At 52.8% G+C, this 12122-nt stretch overlaps 1 protein-coding gene and 1 long non-coding RNA gene across 3 annotated transcripts; one reads left to right on the plus strand and one right to left on the minus strand.

The window, feature by feature from the left end:
- Window positions 1-4308: 4308 nt before the first annotated feature.
- Window positions 4309-7926, minus strand: LOC118498122. Of its 2 annotated transcripts, none has more exons than XR_004900645.1 (3): window positions 7808-7926; window positions 7296-7420; window positions 4309-5659 (listed from the first exon to the last, which is right to left on the minus strand). It is a non-coding gene; the product is annotated as an uncharacterized LOC118498122 (long non-coding RNA). The 2 variants fall into 2 exon arrangements; XR_004900644.1 differs by lacking the exon at window positions 7808-7926 and adding an exon at window positions 7667-7787.
- On the plus strand, window positions 5670-8571 carry C2CD4D (C2 calcium dependent domain containing 4D). The gene is made up of 2 exons (XM_028503169.2): window positions 5670-6336; window positions 7329-8571. The coding sequence occupies exon 2, from the start codon at window positions 7415-7417 to the stop codon at window positions 8471-8473; it is 1059 nt and encodes a 352-aa protein (XP_028358970.1). The 5' UTR covers window positions 5670-6336; window positions 7329-7414; the 3' UTR covers window positions 8474-8571.
- Window positions 8572-12122: the final 3551 nt, after the last annotated feature.

Genomic DNA, 12122 nt, shown 5'->3' on the forward strand with positions numbered 1-12122 from the left:
AGCCAGTGGAGAGAGGCTGAACTCTAGGGGAGAGACAGGTGTCATCCAGCACCACAGCCATCTGGTCTTAGAGATGGGTTAAGGGCACTTTGGAGACAGTAGTCAGGGGAGAGCATCAGCGTGATTCTGAGACCAAAGGGAAGGAGTGGGCAGGGGAGGGGGCAGAACAGGAGGGGAAGTTGACAGGGTTCATCCAAGAGTGCCTTGACTTCTTCAGTGAAATAGGAGGCAAGACCATCAGAGGGGGAAAGTTCTAGAGGAAGGATAATGAATTGGATAAGTCACTACTTATCTAGGAAAACAAATTGCCCAAGTACATGTGGGCCGAGCATGCTGAAGGCCTAGCTGCTGGTGGAAAACAGGTACCTGGAGTGGCACCAACCTGGGGTAAAAGGAAGGTGTGAGCCAGCTGGCAAGACCCAGGGGAACTCCTGGATAAGTCAGTGAGAACAGTGGTACCTGTGGAGGACAGGAGTGGGAAACAGCTTCTTCCACAGGAACAGACAGGATTCCGTCGAGGTCAGTATGTGGAGGTGATTGACATCCAGGAAGATGTCAAGGACTGGAGAAGTTTTACCAAAGACTGGAAGGTAGGAAGTAGGTAGAAGTCATGTATTTCTCCTCTTCTCTTTGCTTTGGGAGGTAACTCAAGTAGTAGCTCTGTCTCCATAGTTACAGATCCTGCTAAACAGCCCTCACCGTCCTATTTGACTATTTAGCTCTTCCAATACCTCTGTAACAAGTTCCCTGTGTTAAACTCCCTCTGTTGAGTGGCCTAGCAAGTGCTAAATTCCTGATCGGACCCTGACTAATACAGCCAGGCTGCAGATTATCTCTGGTGGGTTTTCAATCCCACTGCTATGCAGTGCGCAGGTGGTGAGAGCACTCTGGCGGGCACCCTTGCTTTCATTAACTTACTATCCACCAAGAGAAGGAAATAGAAGGAAAGAGGGAGCAGGAAGGTAAAGTGTCAATGATTGAACACAGTCCTGGCTAAATACAAATCTCTGCCCATTTCCCCTTTCCGTTGTGCAGCTGAGCCCAGCCGGAGAAAGAACACTACCATGCTGTCCAGTCTCACTTAAAAGTCATGATCACTACCCTTGAGTGAGGCTGTCGAACTGCCCAGCAGTCATCCTGCAGTTCCCTACACCATCCATTCTCCTGCTCTCCTAAGTGACTGCTTTATTCCTGGTCCTCTCTACTCCAACCCGTAGGACCACCTCCTCTCTGCTGATGACCTTGCTTCCTGTTTCACTGAGAAATCAGAAGCATCCAGAAAAAATAAGCTTCCACCACCATATCTCTCCACCTACAATCTCCACCCATTTATTCTACTGTCTCTCCAGTAGCTAACTGTAGATAAACTGTTCCCAAAGCAGGCATGGTCTATCTTATGTGCCACACCTATTTCTTCTTGTCTACTCAGGAACATTGCTCCCAAAATTCTCCTCTTTTCTGTGTTATCAATTTCCCCCTTTCTATTGGGTCTTTCCCATCTGCAGAACAAACACAGCATTATTTCTGTTGTTGAAAAAATTATCTCTTGGACTTCTGGCAAGATGGAGGAATAGGTGGATGCACTGTACCTCCTCGCACAACCAAGAATAGAACAACAATAATTTACAGATATAATATCACTCAGAACTGTCAGAGGATTTATCTGAATGGAAGTCGGACAGCCAAGAAGTTGAAGTAGACCCGTGCATCCAGACTGGTAGGGGATGACGAGCCGGGCGGGCAGGGGGCTGATGCGGGTCAGCGGCACGCGGAGGTCGGGGGAAATTTGGCACAAAATCAGCATGACAGCCATCCGGGGCGCAGGAACGCAGCGGTGATCCCTGAGTATGCAAGCACCGGCTGGGGGAACCAGTGGGGCAGCGACTGTGGACCAGGGCAGAGCTCGCAGCCCAGGATCCCAGGGAAGTGTCTGAGCCTAGGAGAACGGAACTGCCACCATTGTTCCCTCCCGTCCCCGCTCCCGCCCCTGCCCCTGCCCCCACATATAGCGTCACAATCTAGTGACTGGGGTGCCCAGCCCCGGTGAACACCTAAGGCTCCGCCCCCCACCGTAACAAGAGTGACCAGACCGGAAAAAAAAAATGGGAGAGATAGGGAAAGACATAAGACATGTTTCCAGCAGAACAGATCAGTCCCCCAGGACTCATCCTTTTGAACGACCAAGAAATAGCCAATCTATCAGATGCGCAGTTCAAAACACTGGTGATCAGAAAGCTCACAGAATTGGTGGACTTTGGGCGCAATTTAGACGAAAGGATGCAGGTTACCATAAAAGAGATGCAGGAAGATATGCAGAGGAGAGCCAACAGTGAAAGGAAAGAATCTGAGTCTCAAAACAATACAGTGGACCAGAAGGAAGATAGAATCAACCAAGCAGGAAAGCATGATGAAATAAGAATTCAAAAAATCGAGGAAAAGCTTAAGAGCATCCAGGACACCTTTAAACATTCCAACATCCAAATTATAGGGGTACCAGAAGGGGAGGAGCAACAAGTGGAAAAGTTATTTGAACAAATAATAAAGGAGAACTTCCCCAATCTGGCAAAGGGAACAGTCTTCCAAGAAATCCAAGAAGCTCAGAGAGCCCCAAAGAAGTTGGACCCAAGAAGAAACACACCAAGGCACATCATCATTACATTAGCCAAGGTAAAAACGAAGGAGAGAATCCTAGAAGCAGCAAGATGTAAGGGGACAGTCACCTACAAAGGAGTTCCCATCAGACTGTCAGCTGATTTCTCCAAAGAGACCTTACAGGCAAGAAGGGGCTGGAAAGAAATATTCCAAGTCATGAAAGACAAGGACCTACATCCCAGATTGCTCTATCCAGCAAAGCTCTCACTTAGAATGGAAGGGAAGATAAAGTGCTTTTCAGATAAGGTCAAATTAAAGGAGTTCATCATCACCAAGCCCTTATTTTATGAAATGCTAAAGGGGCTTATCTAAGAAAAGAAGATAAAGAAAAGACATGTATAGTAAAAGGACAGCAAACTCACAATTATTAACAACCACACCTAAAGCAAAACCAAAAGAAACTAAGTAAACAACCAGAACAGGAACAGAACCACAGAAATGGAGGGCACATGGAGGGCTAACAGCAGGGGGGTGGGAGGAGGAGAGAGGGGGAAAAGGTATAGAGAATAAGTAGCATAGAATGTAGGTTGAAAATAGATAGGGGGAGGGCAAGAATAGTACAAGAAATGTAGAAGCTAAAGAACTCACAAGTATGACACATGGACATGAATTAAAGGGGGGGAATGTGGGTGGGAGAGGGGGTACAGGGTGGAGGGGAGTAAAGGGGGAAATGGGACAACTGTAATAGTATAATCAATAAAATATATTTAAAAAAGAGGAAAAAAATTATCTCTTGATTACCCTTCTCCCTCTGGCCATTACCCCACTTCTCTCTTCTCTTTCAGCAAACTCTCCAAGAGCCTTTGCTCTCCCTCTTCCTCCTACTCTTTTTCAGGGCCACTCCAGTGTGACTTTTGCCTCCACCACTCCCCCGAAACTGCTCTTGTCAAAGTCACCAATAACTTTGCATTGCTAAATCCAATGGTCACTTCTCAGGCTTCATCGTACCAGACCTTGCCGCAGTATCTGGCACAGCTGGTTCCTCATCCTCCCTACCTCTAAATGCTGGAGCACCCAGGATTCAGTCCTTGGACCCTTTCTCTTTGCTACCTACACTTCATCAAGTCTTGTGACTTTAAATCCCATCTACATTTCTCTTGGTGCCCACATTTACACTTCCTGTCTGGATCTTTCCTCTGAGCTCCAGATTCGCATATCCAACTGCTTACTCAACATCTCTACTTAGATGTCTAATGGGCATCTCAAATTTAATAAATCCAAAACTGAGCTCCTAATACTTCCCCCCTCAGTAAATGGCAACTCCATTCTGCCAGCTGCTCAGGCCAAAAACCATATCATTCTTTCCCTTTAGATAGAGATAAGAACCCTACTGACTTAATCTTCAGATATGTCCAGAAACTAACAGCTACAACCCTATCCCTGCCCCAATCATCTCATGCAAAGACTATTTCAAAAGTCTATCTCATCTCCCTACTTAACATCCATATCCCCCTACTTAGAGCCACCAGAGCCCAGAGCAACCTTTCTAACACTTGTCAAGTCACATCACTCCTCAGCTTGCCACAAGTAAAAGCTGAACTTGTTACAGTGGTTACAAACTCCACCAGTCTAACCTTATCTTCCCCTCACTCATTCTGTTCCAGCTACACTTGCCTCTTTGCCTCCTCGAACACTCCAGGCATGCTTCTGCCTCAGGTGCTTTGCATCTGCAACTTTTCTTCATAGAATGCTCTAGCCTCACATATCCTCCCTGGCTCCTTCATGTCCTCCCTCCCTCCTTCGCAGGGTTCCCCAAGTGGCCACCCTGACCACTCTATTGAAAATTGCATACTCTCCTGATACTGTCTGGGAGCCTTCCCTACTTTAATTTTTCTCCCCAACACTGACTTCCATCCAATACACTATTTTTACTAATTTATCTTGGTCTATTGTCTTTCTTTCCCCACTGAAGTATAAACTCCATCTGGCCAGGAGATTTATCTGTTTTCTCACTGTTGTGTCCCCAGATTCTGGCACAGTGCCTGCCAGAGAAGGTAGTAAAGAACTATGGATGAATAAATGAATGAATAAAGGCACAGAATCAAGCTCCCCTGAATTCTACCCTATCGCTGGACTTCTTATTATAGAAGCCAAAAGTGTCCTTATTGTCAGAGCAGACTGAGTTGGGGTTTCTGTGTTCTTGTACTTTGCCGGAAGTCAACCTCACTGGTGCCCGTGTGATTTCATGCAATCCTCATGCCTGCTCTGAGAGTTAGGTATATTTTCTCTATTTTCCAGATGGGTAAGGTGGATCCCAGAGAGATGAAGGTACCTATCAGAGGTCACACAGCACAGCTAGTGTGTCACAGAGCCCAGGTCCCAGACTGACTAATGCCAAAGCCGTCAGTTCTTGGCTGCAGCATGACGCGAAGACCACCCGCCCCAGACATGCCACCAGGCCCAGGGCCGAGCTGAGTCAGGAGCCACGGGAATGCGGGGGCTGGGGGGTGGCTTTGAATGTCCACATAAGAAATGCTTGTTCCCTCAAAACCCTCAAATATCACAGGTCAAAATAATCATCTTGTTTATTTCCTGCATTTCACAATCTTTTGTTGTTGCTCTTTGCACATTTATTGTCTGTCTCTCCCCTTAGACTCCTCTCCATCCTATGTCTCCCCAGCACCTAGCACAATGGAGGAAAGAAGTGACTCAAGTACAATTCTGCTTAATATCATTAGTTCATTTAACAATCCTGATTGAACACCTGCCCTGTTCTAAGCACTGTCCTCATGATGTGTACAGTCTAGTAAGACATTGAATAATCGCATACATAAATCACAGGGAAAAAATGTGATTGATGCCGTAAAGGAAAAGTATGGAGTGCTGGGTGTCAGAGAGTGCCTCCAGGCCTTAAGGATGAAGGGGTAGTGGTCCGGGGAGGGGAGAGGGTCCTAAGAAAGAAATGAGCTTGATGCCTTTGAGAGACTAAAGGATGGTGGGTATGCCTGGCCTGCAGTTGACGTGGGCCTCACATTGTCAGCAGTGGCCTGTGCTTCCCAGGCTCCGCCTATGGGGAGAAGACGGAAGTGGGGACATCCTCCATGTTTACAATTTAACAGCCTTCTACTAAGGATGGGGGTGGGGGACATTGTAGACAAGCCTGACCTGGACTACTGACAGAACCAGCTCTTTCCTCAGTGTCTATGTTCAGAAATCCTAAGCCTGGTCACTTTTTCTCAGGCCACTGTAATTCAGACAACTAGTCACTGCCAGTCACTCTGTCTAGGAGCTATTGGGATGGCTCCAGATCTGTACAATGGGGACCAAGGCAGGACTCCAGCAAGGAGGGTTTTGCAGATGTGATTGGTGTGAGCTTCACCTAGGAGGGCTGGGTGGGGCCGGTGCAGCAGAGAGGGTTGGAGGCCACCCACGCTGAGGACCGCCTCCCTCTTCACTGAAGCCCTCTCCAACTCCCAAGGAGCCTGGGCCCAGCAGAGGAGGCGGGGGCACTAGGCTGGCACGCTGCTAGAAACCTGGCTGGAGGAAGGAGTTAAGAAGGCCGGGCTGATGGCCACAGAGACAGAGCGGTGTTTATCCAGGAAAAGAGGTCGTACGTAGGCAACGGAGGTCCCTGCCAGCTCCTCCCAGAAGGACTGGGCTATGGGAGCAAGCTGGAGAGGAAGCTGCTCCCTCAGGCTCTGAACGCCTCCGGACCAGAGGCCAAGACCTAGCGGCGGCCCAAAGGTGAGGCCTGCACTCTGGGTGCCCGACCAAGCCCGCATGGGCCCAGACTCCCAGGCAGACTGTCGGAACCCCGCGCACGTGGGGGTGCGGCGAGCGCAAGGCGGCAGTAGCCTCCCAGAGCCCGCTGGGGGTGGCGGAGAATCAATGCTGCCTTTGTGCTCAGTGGTTTCCTAGGAAAAAAGGAGTGGAGAGTGGGAGGGGCGGCCCAGGCCCGTCCTGCCCTGCAGACTGGCTGCTATGGGCCTGACAGGCAGCGGCAGGACCTTCAGGGTTTAAGGCGGAGGGAATTCTGTGTCCCGGGTGTGTCTCCTCGGATTGCCCTGGGTGCCGGTCGGCAGCAACTGGGTGTGCAGCGACTGGAGAAGGCGAGGGAGGAGCAAAAGGAGGCAGATGAGGGGTGGGGGTGGGGGGTTGCGGGAGGGTGCTGCGGAGGAAGGATGGCTCAGCCTGGAGAAGCTTGCGGTGGGACAGGGAATAGCAGCCTGGGCAAGACGGGAAGGGGTTCCCAGGGGCTCCAGAGAAGACCTTGGAGGAGACCCCGAGTCTAAGGCATGGGCAGGGGAGAGCTGGAGGTGGGTGAGCCGGCCAAGGGCCACCGTGTCTCTTAGGATGAATGTGTATATGAAGGGGGTTAAGGACCTGGGCCCCTGTTCGTGACCACATACCTTTTGATAAGCGGGTGTTACTCTGGTCTCACAACAGAAGTCTAGGACAGTGGGTGTGTTGGGCGTTCTAACTCTAAAGTGGATGACATCTTTAGTACCAATGAGTGTGTACTCCGAAGTCCCAAGTCCTGCATCTGAAAATGTGTCTAGCCCCCGGCTTCCTCCGTTTCTCCCGCAGCCCCCAGACTTCGCCACCCTTGGATTTTCCTGCTCAAATAGGGGCCCGTGCGCACGGTGGGCCCCGGGCGAGGTCGCGGTGGCAGACGGCCGGGTGTTCTTTCCAGTGACACCCACCTCGGACTCCTCTCCTCTTCTCTCCTCGTCCAGCCAACTCCCCAGACCGCCACAGAGACCCCGCATTTGGCACCTTCGGGCCTCTCGGAGCTCGCACTTTCATTACCCCCATCCAGCGCATGTGGCTGTTGGAGAAAGCTGGCTACAGGGTGGGGACCGCGGAGCCCCGGGCCCGGTGGGCGCCCTGCGGCCTGTTCGCTAAGCGCCGCGTCCCGGGCCCTACCGCGCGCGCCTGCCCCAACGTCCTCACCCCCGATCGCATCCCTCAATTCTTCATCCCACCTCGGCTCCCGGACCCCGGAGGCGCAGAACCCCAACCTGCGCGCGACGCGAGCGGGCGGGGCCTCGCGGCGGCCTGCTCGCTGCCGCACCTGGCGGGCCGCGAAGGCTGGGCCTTCCTGCCGGAAAGCCCGCACACGCGCCGGCGCGAGTCCCTGTTCCACTCGCCGCAGCCCGCCCCCGCCGAGAGGCTTCCCCCGGCACGGGACCGGCTGCACGGCTCCGCCCCGGACCTGCGCCTCTGCTGGGCCCCGGACAGCGACACGGCCTCGTCGCCGGAGTCGTCGCCCTTCAGCTCGCCGCGGCCCGGCCCGGGCCAGGCCCGGCCGCCCAGGCCGCACTCGCTGTCCCCGGAGGAGGCGAGCTCGGCCGACACCAGCCCGTACGCGCCGCGCCGCGGGGAGCCAGCCGCGCCGCCGCTCTTCCACCTGGACTTCCTGTGCTGCCAGCTGCGGCCGACCAAGGAGAGCGTGCTGCGCCTCGGGCCGCGCGGCGGGCAGCTGCGGCTCTCCGCCGAGTACCAGGCCGGGCCCGGGCAACTGCGGCTGCGCCTGGTCAGCGCCGAGGGTCTGCCCCGCCCGCGAGCCGGCCCCTGCAGCGGCGGCGGCTGCTTTGTAGTGCTAGGGCTGCGGCCGCGCGTCCGGCCGCGGGGCCAGCGGAGCCGCGTGGTCAGATGCAGCGCCAACCCCATCTTCAACGAGGACTTCTTCTTCGACGGGCTCGGCCCGCCAGACTTGGCCGCCCGCAGCCTGAGGGCCAAGGTCGTGGAAAGGGGCGCAGGGCTGCGCAGGGACGTGCTGCTGGGGGAGTGTGAGACTCCCCTTATTGCCTTGCTGCCCCCCTTGGGTGGGGGGCTAGGTCCAGGGGCCTCCTTGGCACCTGCGCATTTCAGCCTGTAGACAGAGACCATCTCTTCCTCCGGGTCTGCAGTTCCCATTCCTTCCATCTGCCTAGCGCGTATTTATTTTTTGCTAATAAAAGGTCTGTTTGTCTCTAGTGAGATATCTCCGCTTTTTGCACACTACAAACTCTCAGGTCTGCAGCCCAACCCCCTACCTCTGCCCTGGCCATACAGGTATGGAAGGAGCTCATTCAGGTGGTCTGAGTTGGAGCAGACCTAAAGTAGTTGTTCTCAAACTGGAAAGCATCAGAATAGCCAGACACCAGAAACCCTGGGGTAGCTTGTTAAACATGCAGAGCCCTGGGCTCCATTCCCCAAGAGACTCTGACACTAGTTTCAGTAGGTCTCGACTGAGAGGATGTAGGGTCCCTGTCCAACAAGGCCCCCCACCCTTTCAGGGGGCCCTCCAGTCACTGAATCGCTCCAGAAAAAGTTCTGTGACTAAAACCAACCTAAGCCACCTTCCCCTGAGGGCTCCTTAGGGCTACACTGGAGAAATCAAAACTCCCTTACCCATCCACCTCCCTACATGAGCCACATCTTTCCTGAAGAAAGGTGAAATGTCCTGGTCTTGGGAGTGCCTTTGGGTGTCCTCTCTCTTGCCTGTCCCTTCCACACGTGTGCCACCCTGGGGGACAAAGCCAGAGCCCGAGTAGCACTTAGGAACTGAATGACCAAGATGTGATGTCCCAGGAATTGAGATCCTGGGTGAGGAGGGGGTCCTACAGGAATGTGAGAGCTGGGGATGCCCAGAAAAGGGCACCCCAGTGAGTCAGGGGAGGGCGTGGAAGGTGGATGAATGAATGTAGGTCAGATTGTGTTTACCTCCTACCTGAATGTCTCTGACGTCAGCAGTGACCTTCTTCTGTCTTTCCACCTTCCTTGGAGCTGGTTCCTCTTGGCTCAGGCCAGGCTTGGAGGAGGGTAGGAGGGAAGGAGGGAGGCGCTGGGCCAGCTTCTTTTGCCCTTTCCCTTGGGCCCTTTCTCATTTTCACAGCGCCCTGATCCAGGGCCCAGCCTGCTGGATCCTGGCACACCTCTGCGTGAGTAAAGCTAACAGTACACACACACCTCTCCAAACAGCTCCCTAGTTCCTTCTGCTTCCTGAAGTTAGGTTCTTCCCCCCCTAGCCGGAGGCCACCTAGGCCAGGGACATGGCTTACTCCAGGTGTCCACCAGGTGGTAGCATTGACCAACAAGATTGTCTCACCTGGCAATGAACTAGTTGTTGTCCAAGTTCCAACTTAAGTCATTTATTCCTCTCAGCAACCCCCCATGAGAGCTAAGTACTACTAGGTTCAGTATGACCTTGGATTTATCTAGTGAGGATTAGAATTAGGATTCCAACCCAGGGAGTCTGGCTCCAGAGTCACTTCACTATAATATCCCTCAATGCCAGCTGCTGCCTCTCCACCAGGTCACTCTGAAAGGGGTCTCCCCCTTCCAACCATTTCAGTCTGTGAAGGCCACCCCTCAGTCTAATGCTATCTCTAGTACTGTTCTCTGCTTCCTGCAGCAACCCCAAATCTTCCTGCAACAACCATTTGAAAACAGCTGGAGAGGAATGTTGAGGTCACTTAGCCTTTGTTCATGCATTTCTCCAACAAACACTGAAGGAGGGCCTGCGGGACAACGGGCATAGGCTACAGCAGTGGTCCACTCACATGTGGGGATTGGACAAGACACAAAATAAACAAGTTAAATGTAAAAAAATGTAACTAGGTGATATGTTACAGAGAAAAAATAAGCAAAAAAGGAGCACAGGGAAGGAGAGTCAGATAAAAAGAAGAAAGGAAGGTTATAGGAATGGAGGGAGGGAGGAAAAAGAGACTGAGTTCTTTGTACCAGGTCCTGTGTTTTAATTGTGTTACCCCAGCTAATTGCCACATGCACGTATATACCCATTTTACTGAGGAGCTAGATCAGAGAGGGAAAGTAAATTTACCTGGTGATCAGCTTGGCTGCAGGGAAGACTGAGGATTGTAGCTCCACCCAGGCCCTCACTGCCGCCTGCCGCTCAGAGGAGGCTGTGAGGTAGTACTCAAGTCTACCCAATTAAGGAGCATTTCACCCAGAATTCATGGCTGTGAACTGTCCCCCTGTGATGGGGACCACAGTGTTCCTGGAGGAACTTCCTGGCTAGCTAAGGCCACAGATATCGCCTGGGGCAGATCAGGTCCTAAGAACACCTCCTGCCACAGACTGCTCTGGCCTCCAGGCACAAGCACTTTCACAAACACGTGTCAGACCCCTTTGTCACTGAGGACTAACAAGTGGCAGGACACATTCTTGTCCGAGCCTTTTGATTCCAAAATTCAGAGCTCCTGCTTTTCAACCCTTCTTGAAGTTCAGGGCCAGGAGCTGAGGTCAAACTCCAGCTGTTCCCTCCACCCACAGTGGCCTTTGTGATAGGAAGGGGGAGGGGTGGAAGCTGTAAGATCTACAGATGTTAACAGAGAGAGGGTTCTTTCTTAATGGATGAGGGGGAGGGGGTACCGCCCCTTCCCTGAATCACTCCAGTAGATTGAGGTGTCCCCAGGCATGGGCCTCCTAGAAAGGACCCAAAGAAAACTAGTCTCTAATCATGAGATCAGGCTCCCCAGAGGGGGTAGCCCTCAAAGGGTGGCACCAGGGTGGTAGGGCATTCAGGCTGCCCAAGACCCACATACGTTTCCCCTTCACAACCCCAGACCCTCCCTAGAAGGACAGGCTTGTACTGAGCTTTAAGTGGTTTCTGTGGTTTAGGGGGTGGGGAGGAAGGGAAAGAGAAATTGGTGACTGCTCCCTAGTTCCAAGCCCCCACACCACCCTCCACCCCCTCCGGCTGCTTGCCCCCTGCTTTGAGATGCCCCAGCCCGATAAAAGAACTTGGGCACTGTGCAGGTAAAATGATTCTCTTGATCCCTATCAGCCTCCTCCTTGCATAAGAATATAAAAATGTATTTGAAAAGGAAACACCCTGCTTTGAAAGGACTGATTCATCCAGAAAAGGGGCTGTGATTGGAGCAGAAGGGAAGGTTAGGCCCGAGGGGAACTTCCCAAAAGGATGACCAAGGTGTCTTCTTGCCCTGGGGAGAAAGAACTGCAGTCATCCATGCTCCTTAGGGAAGAAAAAGGGTAGAGACAGGAAAATATCTGAGAAGCGTGTGACTCACCTAGGCCTAGAGGCCAGGACCCTGTCTTCCAACCCCCTGCCCCACCCCTCACTCCCTCCCCATCCCACACAGTGTACAAAGTGGCCCAGCTGGGAGAGGCAGCCATACCTGTGGTATCTGGGGCAGGCAGGGCTGCCAGGCACGGTACCACGGCCAAGTGCCCATTCCCAGGCACTCTGCATGGTCTCACTCTGTGTCCATGACTGGGAGGTCAGGAAGGGCCTGGGACCCGGAGTCACAGAGGAAGAGGGGCTTAAAGAGAAGAGACAGAGAAAGAAGAGTTGGAGAGGACAGAAAACAGAAGAGCCACAGACAGGGAAAGGCTCAGGGAGAGACAGAAAATACTGACTGGAAGCAAATCCAGGCACCAGAGGGCAGGGGGAGCGGGACATCATGGCCCAGCACCCTGTCCCTCTGCCTTCTGCTAGCTCTACTCCTCTGCCAGAGGGTGCTGGGTGGGGTGGTATTTTGGAGAGCTTTGCTTCTTATTTC

This window comes from Phyllostomus discolor, chromosome 14, assembly GCF_004126475.2.
Source record: "Phyllostomus discolor isolate MPI-MPIP mPhyDis1 chromosome 14, mPhyDis1.pri.v3, whole genome shotgun sequence".
Lineage (NCBI taxonomy): Eukaryota > Metazoa > Chordata > Mammalia > Chiroptera > Phyllostomidae > Phyllostomus > Phyllostomus discolor.